The 14,362-nt window shown below is 31.5% G+C and overlaps 1 protein-coding gene across 1 annotated transcript in view; it reads right to left on the minus strand.

Annotated features, from left to right (window-relative positions):
• LOC134706280 (DNA mismatch repair protein Mlh1-like) overlaps positions 1 to 14,362 on the minus strand; it is a 149,169-nt gene that overhangs the window by 127,759 nt on the left and 7,048 nt on the right. The window contains exons 6-8 of the mRNA XM_063565058.1: positions 13,324 to 13,415; positions 11,702 to 11,744; positions 8,363 to 8,451 (exon numbers count right to left, since the gene is read on the minus strand). Coding sequence (XP_063421128.1) covers positions 8,363 to 8,451; positions 11,702 to 11,744; positions 13,324 to 13,415 — 224 coding nt within the window. The remainder of the gene's footprint in view (positions 1 to 8,362; positions 8,452 to 11,701; positions 11,745 to 13,323; positions 13,416 to 14,362) is intronic.

Consider the following 14,362-nt stretch of genomic DNA (forward strand, 5'->3'; position numbering starts at 1 on the left):
ACAGCTTGTATTCAAACTGTTGTACAATAAAACTTTCTTCCTTTTACAAACCAGTAACCATAATGAAAATATTCCCTTTTTACATAATAAAATAAAGTATTCCCTTTCAAATGATCATAAGTAAACACAGAAATAAATCAATCAAGACAAACACATGTTTAAAAGTCCTGAGTTTCTAAAATCCTAAATTTCCATTAAATATAATATTCCAACCATGCAAAGTATTAGAAAAATATTCATTTAGTCAATGATTTATGTTAAAAGAGGTATTTTTATTTTAAAAATCAAGGATAAATAACTATTATTATCTTTCTGGAAAAGGAAAAACCGCTCATACATCAAAATTTTGTTTCTTGAATGAAAATCACATATTACTGTTGATAAAAGAATTATTGTAAATGATGCATCACCATCTGTCATTAGCTATAAATACACCATACACATACAAAAGATATGTATAAGATCACCTTCTATTTAAAACTGTCAAGACTGATTGTCAGCACAGTATGACATTCAAATTTCTTAGAATATTCTTCTTTAAAAATGAATCAAAAGGCTTACCGTAACTAAGGAGTCTTCAACAAAGGACATTTTACAACATTGTAGATTAGAAAAGAATAAATATCTAAAATATCTTTTTTGCTGATCTTATATTTCTGATCATTTTTCAGTATACAATTTCTCTCTTTCTCACTTTAAATTTTGCAAAAAAACTAAAATAAATCATTATATAAGGGCAATCACTCCTAAACATCTTGTCTTGTAGATTATTTTTGCTATTCATAGTATCTATTTAACTCCTACAATTTTCGATATAATAAGTAAAATCGCATAAATGCCTAGTTTTCAATCTATCAAGGACCATAACTCTTCACAGCAAAAAAGACAAGAGTGCACACACTGAAATGTCTTGCCCTCTTTACTAATCATTGATATTATGTTGATAGTCCTTAGTACATGTATAAACCTTTATTACAAATGTCACATTAACTTAACATTAACCAAGATAGCTAAACAAAGACCATTGAACCATGAAAATGAGGTCAAGGTCAGATGAACCATGCCAGGCAGACATGTAAAGCTAACAATGCATATAGTTGACATATTACTTATAGTTTAAAACTAGGGCCTCTAAAGAGCCTGTGTCGCTCACCTTGGTCTATGTGAATATTAAACAAAGGAAGCAGATGGATTCATGACCAATTGTGTTTTGGTGATGGTGATGTGTTTGTACATCTTACTTTACTGAACATTGCTTACAATTATCTCTATCTATAATGAACTTGGCCCAGTAGTTTCAGTGGAAAATGTAAGTAAATATTTACAAATTTTATGAAAATTGTTAAAAATTGACTATAAAGGACAATAACTCCTTAGAGGTCAATTGACCATTTCGGTCATGTTGACTTATTTGTAAATCTTACTTTGCTGAACATTATTGTTGTTTACAGTTTATCTCTATCTATAATAGCATTCAAGATAATAACCAAAAACAGCAAAATTTCCTTAAAATTACCAATTCAGGGGTAGCAACCCAACAATGGTTTTCCAATTCATCTGAAAATTTCAGGGCAGATAGGTCTTGACCTGATAAACAATTTTACCCCCATGTCAGATTTGCTCTTAATACTTTGGTTTTTGAGTTATAAAGCCAAAAACTACATTTTTTTTCCCTATGTTCTATTTTAGCCATGGCAGCCATCTTGGTTGGTTGGCCGGGTCATCGGACCCATTTTTTAAACTAGATACTTCAATTATGATTGTGGCCAAGTTTGGTTTAATTTGGCCCAGTAGTTTCAGAGGAGAAGATTTTTGTAAAAGTTAACGACGGCTGACGACGGACTACGGACGAAAGTGATGGGAAAAGCTCACTTGGCCCTTTGGGCCAGGTGAGCTAAAAAAATAGACCAAAACACAAAAACTTAACACTGTGCAATGAACCGTGAAATTGACCTGTGGGATTTACATATAGATCATAAAATATTTCTTTATAATATTAGATTAATGACCAAAACTCAAAAACTTAACTTTGACCACTGAACCATGAAAATGAGGTCAAGGTTAGATGACATCTGCCAGCTAGACATGTACACCTTACAACCATTCCATACACTAAATATAGAAGACCTATTGCATAAAGTATGAGAAAAACAGACCAAAACACAAAAACTTAACTATAACCACTAAACCATGAAAATGAGGTCAAGGTCAGATGACACCTGCCAGTTGGATATGTACACCTTACAGTCCTTTCATACACCGAATATACTAGACCTATTGCTTATAGAATCTGAGATATGGACTTGACCACCAAACTTAACCTTGCTCACTAATCCATGAAATGAGGACAATGTCAAGTGAAAAATGTCTGACGGGCATAATGATCTTGTAAGATACGCACATACCAAATATAATTATCCTATCACTTATAATAAGAGATAATTCAGCATTACAAAAATTCTTAACCTTTTTTTCAAGTGGTCACTGAACCATGAAAATGAGGTCAAGGACATTGGACATGTGACTGACGGAAACTTCATAACATGAGGCATCTATATACAAAGTATGAAACATCTAGGTCTTCCATCCACTAAAATATAAACCTTTTAAGAGGTTAGCTAACACCGCCGGCGGATCACTATCCCTATGTCAAGCTTTCTGCAACAAAAGTTGCAGGCACGACAAAAATCCTGAATATCAACCTTAACCATCATCTTGTCATTAGGTACAGCATATTGAAATCTGAACGTTTCATAAGTTATTAAACAGACAACACATAAAGTGCCATATTTCGATATATCAAGGACCATAACTCTTGAACGGTTTAGGCAAAAATCATCAATGTTGAACTTGACCTCCATTTTGACATTAATATCGACATATCAAAAATTGATAAGCATTAGTTGAACAGTTCATATATTATAGCAAGGAAACAGCTGGCAGCCACCTGTGTGTTCGCTGTACTTCATCAATTTGATAACATGTAATTATACTGGGAAGTGCAATGGAATTGAAATCTTGTCATGTGAATAAAAACAATGATAAAAAAAAATAAGAGAAATTCATGATGACATGATAAAAGCTCCTTTAAAAAGTCATGTAACAGTTTTAATTTAAATGGCGAGTTGGCAGATTTGAACATTTCTGCCCATGTCAGATGTTCTCTATTTATAACAGCTTTCAAGATAATCATAACAGACAAAACTAGCATTTTACCCCTATGTTCTATTTTCAACCATTTTTTAATCCCTGATTATGATTAAGGCCTAGTTTTTTTAAGAGGAGAATATTTTATTAAGAAGAATGAGGACAAACTCCAAGGGATAAAAAAAAGCTTATTTGGCCCTATAGGTCAGATAAGCTAAAAAAAATAATGTAAATGGGAAATGTGTCATTGGGACACAGATGATGCCCTCGCTTGCATGTAACTTTATTAAGGAACATAACTTAAGAACTATAAAAGTGATGCTACCCAAATTTGAACTTGATTTAAGTTTTATGGTAATAAGTATTATTTATAAGTTTCATAACATTTGGTTTAGGCAAACTTAAGTTCGAGAACAGAAACCAATTTTGGGACCTACAGACGGAAGGACGGACAGATATACCGAAGGACGGACTAATGGAAAGTTTGAGCATATTGATGTTAATTATTCTGCTCTAATAATAACTCACAAAGAGCCAACAAACCAACCTCAAATAAGACAAATCTTTCACTTAAAAAAGTGAACGACATGCAACTTATCAAACTATAAATTATAATTCATTTCCCTATTAATCATGTAAATCATCATAAATTTCACTTAATTAAAATGTTTTCATATATCATTGTTTTTATTCACTTGACAAGATTTCAATACTATCTGACTTCCGAGTATAAATGTAATTTACACTAACTAATTAATTACTCCTCTTTAGACCAAGGTTACAGGTTACTTATATGTCAGTAAAACACATTGCTTTATAAACAACACATATTTTAGATGACTGTGGTCACAGTAGCTATCTTATAATAAAACATAAGAATGTTATATTTTTGCAATTATCTTGTTTTTGTAGTGACCCTCAATAGTTTTAATTAATAAACAAATTTATCATCACTATGGAATTCGTAAATATTTATATTAATTCTGACACCAAATCAAAGTTAAACAGATTATTGAAGGCATCATTAGGTTACATAAAATTACCAGGCCACAGAGTCATTTTACTATGATCTGCATGAAACAGTTAATGTCATTATTATGTAGACATTTGTTTATTAAAAAGCATGATTGATTGATTCAAATTTGGTGTTTAAGGCCACCTTCAGCTCACTTGGCTTTATCATGGCTGTCAGTATTTATTGGCATAGGAAGAGGAGTACCTGGAGAAAAACAAGAGTTATGGCAGAAAAACTAGCAATCCTTATAAAGTAAGACCAGAGTCAACCCCTTCTATGTTTGTTTGTTTTAAGATTGTGACACAGTGATGATTGTTGTACACATATTTTAAAAAAATTACCTATTATGTCTGTTTTGTTTTACACATCATTGTAAATATAATGGAATTTGATGGGACTGTCATACAAGTGAGAGGTTTAGCGCTATAAAACCAGGTTCAATCCACCATTTTCTACATTTGAAAATGCCTGTACCAAGTCAGGAATACGACAGTTTTTGTCCATTCGTTTTTGATGTGTTTTGTCATTTGATTTTGCCATTTGAATAGGGTCTTTCTGTTTTGAATTTTCCTCTGAGTTCAGTATTTTTGTGATTTTACTTTTTCCATAAACAGGGTTTGAATTCACAAACTCAGTGTTGACACTAATCACTATAGATGAACTACTTAGTATCAACAGCCACACAGACTTAGTTGCAGGAGTAGGTTTCACAAAAAAACTTACCACTTAGATCATAAGTCATTAACAATTCAGTACACTAACGATCAAACTTAGTCGTAAATTTTTTTATGAAACCAACTCCTGAATGGCTTCTTAAGTGTTACGAAAGGCGCTTTATAAAAGACTTACATACCGAGTCAAATTTTCGACATTATAAATCAAATTAAACAGTATTGATGTTTATCGTGACTTCCTTGTCTAGTTCATTCTATTCAAGATCATGTCTGTATATAACTAGTATGAAAGTATGCATGCATGTGTATCGCACATGAATAGATCACCGTGAATGTTACGAAAGTAGTTTTGGAATTCAAGTTTTTAATGATATACTTTGTAACTTTCACAATTTTTGAATCCGTATTTCATTTGAAATATGATCAAGCCTTGGATGTCGATGACCATTTTACATTTACATCAACATTATATTAAGTTACAGTGAAATAAAGAACGAAATCATAATCTTTGATTAGCTTGCTATTGTACAATTTATATTTATTTTACACATCTATACCATGTAAATTATGTGTACTTTAGATTTTGCACTATATGCCTTTGTAATAATTCTGAAAAATTTGATAGTTTTCAGTGTCAGTATACTTGACAATTGATTTATTGAATACCGCTGTAATTCTTTTAAAATTTAACATTGCTATTTATGATTTCAGTACACATTTGTATAAATATTATCAAAATTGAATATTGAAAATTGAAATCAATAATGTTGGACAAAAAAACTTATAGAGATCATGTATGAATAAGAAATCTCAATTGGAAGGACCTTGTTTAGAAAGAAAAGGAAGAGCTATCCAATTTTTCCTCAAAATAACAATAGAATTCGCTGTAAGATTGTGAGTGTTCCACACCAAAGTTTACTCATAGCTAATACAGTCACAAAAGTTATAACTACATGTACTTTTATTTTTGACCTATTTTAAAAATAATCATAGTTTAATTCATATGCCCTCATTATTCTAGTTTTTTATACAACACTATGAGGACAAAATAAATGCCACATTTGTGTCATGTATGTGCATTTTTGCATGTTTAGAAAAAAAATCATCAATGTAAGAAGTTAACAGGTGTATGGAATTTTCCTCTAATATTGTTGCACTAAAACAATTAGCTAAAAGTAAACAAATAAATAGAGGCGAGATGACCTTTTGTCAGCCTAAATTAACTTAATATGTGTATTGAGAACAATCAAATGTCTCAGTGATTTAAATAGCATGATAACAACCGTAATGATGATTTGACACTTGACAGGTTTGTTTAAGTATGTAAAGGGAGATAACTAGGATATGTTTAATGGAAATCATTCTATACAAGTTAAAACTAAAATAATTGTACCAAATAATCAATTCATTATTTCTCCATTGGTTTAAAATCGATAATGGGAAGCCGCTTAGTTCTACTCATAAAACCAGATGCTCCGCAGGGCGTAGCTTTATACGACCGCAGAGGTTGAACCCTGAACCGTTGGGGCAAGTATGGACATAACATTCAAGCTGGATTCAGCTCTAAATTTGGATTGTGATTAAATAGTTGACACAGCATAGGTTTCTGACACAGAATGAATGTGTTCTAATGAAATTATTTTTTTTGTTTTCTCTTAGAGCAATTCACTATGCTGTTGAATATTATTCCTCTCAAAAAAATGTTTGAAGAAATTTTCTTTTTATTTATGAAATTTCAAATGAGAAAATTGAACCCAATTTTTTTAATCACATCCCCCTTTCCCTTATTCCAAAACTAATCTCAATTAAAATTTCTGATGGAGTTTGCAACAATTACTACTCATTTAAATACATCATAAAATATTAAGATGTAAAAAAAATGCTTGTTATCACTGAATGGTAAAGATTATTTTAATTTATCAGTTGGTAGTAAAAAGTGAATATATACATTGTATATTGTATATATAACAAAGATTTAAGTTGATTCTGGACAAAGAAAGATAACTCCAAATAAAAAAAAATCTTACAATTAGATATTTCTTGCTTACTATTCTGGACAAAGAAAGATAACTCTAATTAAAAACAAAATTGCTATTTCACAATATTTTGCAATAAGATATTTCTTGCCATTGCGCAATACTGTGCAATTGAAAAGACTTGCTATTGCACAAAACTTAATATAATAATTTTAGATCCTGATTTGGACCAACTTGAAAACTGGGCCCATAATCAAAAATCTAAGTACATGTTTGGATTCAGCATATCAAAGAACCCCAAGATTTCAATTTTTGTTAAAATCAAACTAAGTTTAATTTTGGACCCTTTGGACTTTAATGTAGACCAATTTGAAAACAAGACCAAAAATGAGGAATCTACATACACAGTTAGAATTGGGATATCAAAGAACCCCATTTATTCAATTTTTGATGAAATCAAACAAAGTTTAATTTTGGACCCCGATTTGGACCAACTTGAAAACTGGGCAGATAATCAAGAATCTAAGTACATTTTTAGATTCAGCATATCAAAGAACCCAACCGATTAATTTTTTGTCAAAATCAAACGAAGTTTAATTTTGGACCCTTTGGACCTTAATGTAGACCAATTTGAAAACGGGACCAAAAGTTAAAAATCTACATACACAGTTAGATTCGGCATATCAAAGAACCCCAATTATTCAATTTTGATGAAATCAAACAAAGTTTAATTTTGGACCCTTTAGGCCCCTTATTCCTAAACTGTTGGGACCAAAACTCCCAAAATCATTACCAACCTTCCTTTTATGGTCATAAACCTTGTGTTTAAATTTCATAGATTTCTATTTACTTATACTAACGTTATGGTGCCAAAACCAAGAAAAATGCTTATTTGGGTCCCTTTTTGGCCCCTAATTCCTAAACTGTTGGGACCTTAACTCCCAAAATCAATACCAACCTTCCTTTTGTGGTCATAAACATTATGTTTAAATTTCATTATTTTCTATTTACTTAAACTAAAGTTATTGTGCGAAAACCAAGAATAATGCTTATTTGGGCCCTTTTTTGGCCCCTAATTCCTACACTGTTGAAACCAAAACTCCCAAAATCAATCCCAACCTTTCTTTTGTGGTCATAAACCTTGTGTCAAAATTTCATAGATTTCTATTAACTTAAACTAAAGTTATAGTGCGAAAACCAAGAAAATGCTTATTTGGGCCCTTTTTTGCCCCTTATTCCTAAAATGTTGGGACCAAAACTTCCAAAATCAATACCAACCTTCCTGACAAGATATGAAATTTGAGATACTGTAAATTTAGATATTATTGTGTGCATTTATTATTGCAATTATGTAACTTTAGACTAAAATGTGATTTAAATTTGTGCAATATTGAGAAAAATCCTGTTTAATTCATATAAAGAATTTCATAACGCAAGTTTAAATCATTGCAATTATAACCCTGTCACATTTTTTGGAATAATAAAAACATCGCAATAATTTCTGAATTTACAGTACATAGAGTTGACATTAATACAGTAAAGTGACTTACTTGGCAATAGATGGACCAAATATTGTCCTGATGTTGTCCACAGGTGAAGAATTAACTGGTGTTCTTACATCTGCTGTACTGTCTCCATGCTAGAATAGGCATTTCAACTTTGTTAATATTATCTATACAAAATTGTCTTCGCCTAATCAAGTCAAAAAATTTGTGAGTGACCGTTTTAAGAATATGGTAGGCTGATAAATATTTGTGTAGTTTCTGTTCCATGTTTTGAATAGACTTGAAATGATTCAGTGCTTCACATACCGTTCATTACCAATAGATGTCATGTTTGTTTTTTTGTTGGTTGGGTTTCTACCGTTCATTAACAATAGATGTCATGTTTGTTTTTTTGTTGGTGGGTTTCTACCGTTCATTACCAATAGATGTCATGTTTGTTTTTTTGTTGGTTGGGTTTCTACCGTTCATTAACAATAGATGTCATGTTTGTTTTTTTGTTGGTTGGGTTTCTACCGTTCATTACCAATAGATGTCATGTTTGTTTTTTTGTTGGTTGGGTTTCTACCGTTCATTAACAATAGATGTCATGTTTGTTTTTTTGTTGGTTGGTTTCTACAGTTCATTACCAATAGATGTCATGTTTGTTTTTTTGTTGGTTGGGTTTCTACCGTTCATTAACAATAGATGTCATATTTGTTTTTTGTTGGTTGGGTTTCTACCGTTCATTACCAATAGATGTCATGTTTGTTTTTTTGTTGGTTGGGTTTCTACCGTTCATTACCAATAGATGTCATGTTTGTTTTTTTGTTGGTTGGGTTTCTACCATTCATTACCAATAGATGTCATGTTTGTTTTTTTGTTGGTGGGTTTCTACCGTTCATTACCAATAGATGTCATGTTTGTTTTTTTGTTGGTTGGGTTTCTACCATTCATTACCAATAGATGTCATGTTTGTTTTTTTGTTGGTGGGTTTCTACCATTCATTACCAATAGATGTCATGTTTGTTTTTTTGTTGGTTGGGTTTCTACTATTCATTACCAATAGATGTCATGTTTGTTTTTTTTGTTGGTTGGGTTTCTACCATTCATTACCAATAGATGTCATATTTGTTTTTTTGTTGGTGGGTTTCTACCATTCATTACCAATAGATGTCATGTTTGGTTTTTTGTTGGTTGGGTTTCTACCGTTCATTAACAATAGATGTCATATTTGTTTTTTGTTGGTGGGTTTCTACCATTCATTACCAATAGATGTCATGTTTGTTTTTTGTTGGTGGGTTTCTACCATTCATTACCAATAGATGTCATGTTTGTTTTTTTGTTGGTTGGGTTTCTACCATTCATTACCAATAGATGTCATGTTTGTTTTTTGTTGGTGGGTTTCTACCATTCATTACCAATAGATGTCATGTTTGTTTTTTGTTGGTGGGTTTCTACCATTCATTACCAATAGATGTCATGTTTGTTTTTTGTTGGTGGGTTTCTACCATTCATTACCAATAGATGTCATGTTTGTTTTTTGTTGGTGGGTTTCTACCATTCATTACCAAAAGATGTCATGTTTGTTTTTTGTTGGTGGGTTTCTACCATTCATTACCAATAGATGTCATGTTTGTTTTTTGTTGGTGGGTTTCTACCATTCATTACCAATAGATGTCATGTTTGTTTTTTGTTGGTTGGGTTTCTACCATTCATTACCAATAGATGTCATGTTTGTTTTTTGTTGGTGGGTTTCTACCATTCATTACCAATAGATGTCATGTTTGTTTTTTGTTGGTTGGGTTTCTACCATTCATTACCAATAGATGTCATGTTTGTTTTTTGTTGGTGGGTTTCTACCATTCATTACCAATAGATGTCATGTTTGTTTTTTGTTGGTTGGGTTTCTACCGTTCATTACCAATAGATGTCATGTTTGTTTTTTGTTGGTTGGGTTTCTACCGTTCATTACCAATAGATGTCATGTTTGTTTTTTGTTGGTGGGTTTCTACCATTCATTACCAATAGATGTCATGTTTGTTTTTTGTTGGTTGGGTTTCTACCGTTCATTACCAATAGATGTCATGTTTGTTTTTTGTTGGTGGGTTTCTACCATTCATTACCAATAGATGTCATGTTTGTTTTTTGTTGGTTGGGTTTCTACCATTCATTACCAATAGATGTCATGTTTGTTTTTTGTTGGTTGGGTTTCTACCGTTCATTACCAATAGATGTCATGTTTGTTTTTTGTTGGTGGGTTTCTACCATTCATTACCAATAGATGTCATGTTTGTTTTTTGTTGGTTGGGTTTCTACCATTCATTACCAATAGATGTCATGTTTGTTTTTTGTTGGTTGGGTTTCTACCGTTCATTACCAATAGATGTCATGTTTGTTTTTTGTTGGTTGGGTTTCTACCGTTCATTACCAATAGATGTCATGTTTGTTTTTTGTTGGTTGGGTTTCTACCGTTCATTACCAATAGATGTCATGTTTGTTTTTTGTTGGTTGGGTTTCTACCGTTCATTACCAATAGATGTCATGTTTTGTTTTTTGTTGGTGGGTTTCTACCATTCATTACCAATAGATGTCATGTTTGTTTTTTGTTGGTTGGGTTTCTACCGTTCATTACCAATAGATGTCATGTTTGTTTTTTGTTGGTTGGGTTTCTACCGTTCATTACCAATAGATGTCATGTTTGTTTTTTGTTGGTTGGGTTTCTACCGTTCATTACCAATAGATGTCATGTTTGTTTTTTGTTGGTTGGGTTTCTACCGTTCATTACCAATAGATGTCATGTTGGTTTTTTGTTGGTGGGTTTCCTTCTCACAGATGTATACCATTGAATCGCCTTACATTAATATACAATAGCAGTTCTATCAATTTATAAATTTTTCTGATCAGTTAACTTAGAACCTATCATATTCTTTATTCTGTGAGTTAACTTAGAACCTATCATATTCTTTATTCTGTGAGTTAACTTAGAACCTATCATATTCTTTATTCTGTGAGTTAACTTAGAACCTATCATATTCTTTATTCTGTGAGTTAACTTAGAACCTATCATATTCTTTATTCTGTGAGTTAACTTAGAACCTATCATATTCTTTATTCTGTGAGTTAACTTAGAACCTATCATATTCTTTATTCTGTGAGTTAACTTAGAACCTATCATATTCTTTATTCAGTTAACTTAGAACCTATCATATTCTTTATTCAGTTAATTCAATATCTAAATCGAATCATATGACCCATAATTAATCAAAACCCTGCTTTTTTTAAAGAAAGATAGGCTAACATATTGACTTAATCTGTAATCTTTACAGCCCATTAAGGGTAAGTGAAAGAACTTAATAATAAGTGACTACATTTCATTCCTTGCTGATGGTTAGTAACATCTACTACCTTTTTGACTGTAAATCCTACACCACTATTGTGAACTGCATATCTGTAAAAAAAAAATTAAAACAAGTGAAAGTGTGAGCTACTGCTCACTGATGATACCCCCGCCGCAAGTGGATAATATTAATAGTGTAAAAATATGCAAGTGTTCGGTAAACAGGAAGTTGTCGAGTGATGAATCTGAAAACGCATCACACGGTATAGCTGACTTATATAAATCCTGAAACCAAATTTCAGAAAGCCTTGTATTGTAGTTCCTGAGAAAAATGTGACGAAAATTTTCAACTTGGCTATCATGTGTAAAATCATACAAGTGTTCGGTAAACAGGAAGTCGATAAATGATGAATCTGAAAACACATCACACGGTATGGCTGACATATATAAATGTTGATACCAAATCACAGAAAGGGTGGATGTGTAGTTCCTGAGAAAAATGTGACGAAAGTTTCATGGGACGGACTGACTGACGGACGGACTGACGGACGGACTGAAGGACTGACGGACGGACTGACAGACAGAGGTAAAACAGTATACCCCCCTTTTTTTAAAGCGGGGGTATAAAAATACATTACATGTCACAACTATATATATCCTTTATAAAATAATCTTAAAACTTTATTTTACTTTTTAAACATGATTAGCTCATATTCATAGCAGTGTGGTGAGTATTTGCGCAATCCATGGCCTGCCCTATGATGACTCGACATAAATTCAGAGTTTACGGTATACATAGTTTTACCTAAAGCTTTGTATGCAAAGTAAATTCATATGTTATTTGAATTGTAAAGAAGTCATTGAAACTCAAAGATGTGATGAATGTTGTTATTGGGTGTTTTCATACGGTCAAAAACCCAAATTTAAGCAGTATGTAAAAAAAAAACTGCTTCTCAAAACACACCTTTTTTGGGAGATATTTAATATTCATAGATAGTTTGTTTTGCTTACATACTGGTTCCCAGATATGATCACTATGTATCCTCTTATAGAGACATAACTTGGGAATGTTTCCAAGCTAGATAAACATAATTAGCGGCAACTTAAATTCTAAAGTGGACCAAATCTGAAGGTAGTGGTAGTACAGAGATTTAGTATAAGTTTATAAAATCTTTGAAAGTTTGAGGTTTATAAATGTTGGAAAAATGCTGCACAACCCTATATTTTCAGCTTTCAAAAAAATAGCAGTGGTTCATATGAGCTTTCCATTCTAATTGGAAAAATTTTGGAACTTCTTAGTAAAAGAGGTACAGTTTTAGTCGTGAAAGAAGTTCCTATAAAACATTGCATTGTCCAACGCAGGGTGCACATGTATGACATTTTGTTTTTTATCATACCCTTATCTTTTATTAAGATTAAGTTATAAGAAACCATTCAAAAACGGTTTATTACTACAATGATGTTATATATGTTCCCTATAGGAATTTTTGAAACAAGGCATTAAGAGTTAAGAGATTTTCCTTGCTGGTTTCTATTCAAATTCTTCCGAACATTTTGTTAATTTATACTTGGTAATTTAATGATCGAGATTAAAAAAGCAGCAAAGGTTAAAATCTAAAGAAACGAGTTTAAGGATTAACATTTTTATGTCTGTAATATATATCAACTAAGATAATAAAATAAAAATTACCTGCTGACAACTTCTACCACCTTAGCATGCTCATCTGAAGGACTCTTTAATGCTTTCCTCCTTGTTGTGATATTGTAAAATAAATCTTCTACCTACATATTCAAAATATACAATATAATATACAAGATCTTGGCTAATAATGATAAAACATAAACATATGTCACTCATGAGTTTTTCAACATTAGCACTTGCCATAATAATATCTGTATGATAAAGAGGAAACCAGGAAACAAAATCACAGGACAGGTGCATTGAAAAACCCAAAACAAGCATTAGCACTGTTGTAGCATCATTATTATCCTATACAATATATATAGAAATGTCTGTGTAACTGATGATAATATAAAAAGATTGTGTTTAATACAACTAGAACCATGAGTGAACTTAGTAAAATTGTGTTTTCATATCTTTTATTAAGCTTCAATCTAGATTTTGTAATTTATTAGTTGACCATTTATTATATTTTTCAACATGTCAAGGTAAAGAATCTAAAATTTAATAAAAATAATTAAGCATATATTCTTCTTTTTGTGTTTTAAAGTGTTTTTTTAAACAAGGTAGATGAAGAAAAAATATAAATTACAGATACAAACAATATCAAATTTTCACATTATTTTTTCAAAATGGTCACAAAGCAATTTCTTCACTGAAAAATGTGCAAAAAAAATCAAAATACCCATAACATTTTTTTTTTTGTTTTCCTCAAGCTATATTTTAAGAAATATTTTACTGTGTATATTTGGGGCTTAATGCTATAGATTAGAACCACGAAAAAAAATCTGTTGCAATTAGTTTGAGGTTTGATTGGACTTATATTGTAAAATGGGAGTAAGAACATTTGATTATCTCCCCTTTATCATCTTAGATCAGGATTATTTTTTTTTTTCAACTAAGACATGGTTTTACTGACATATCCCTTCCAACTTAACAAAATTTAGTTTGCAAGTATACAATGGGGACGATGCTGTTTTATAAGGGCCACTCATGAGTTTTCACATATTTATAAGGTAGTTTAGAAATGGGTCTAATCACCAAATGC

The sequence above is a fragment of the Mytilus trossulus genome, chromosome 2 (assembly GCF_036588685.1).
Source record: "Mytilus trossulus isolate FHL-02 chromosome 2, PNRI_Mtr1.1.1.hap1, whole genome shotgun sequence".
NCBI classification, from domain to species: Eukaryota; Metazoa; Mollusca; class Bivalvia; order Mytilida; family Mytilidae; genus Mytilus; species Mytilus trossulus.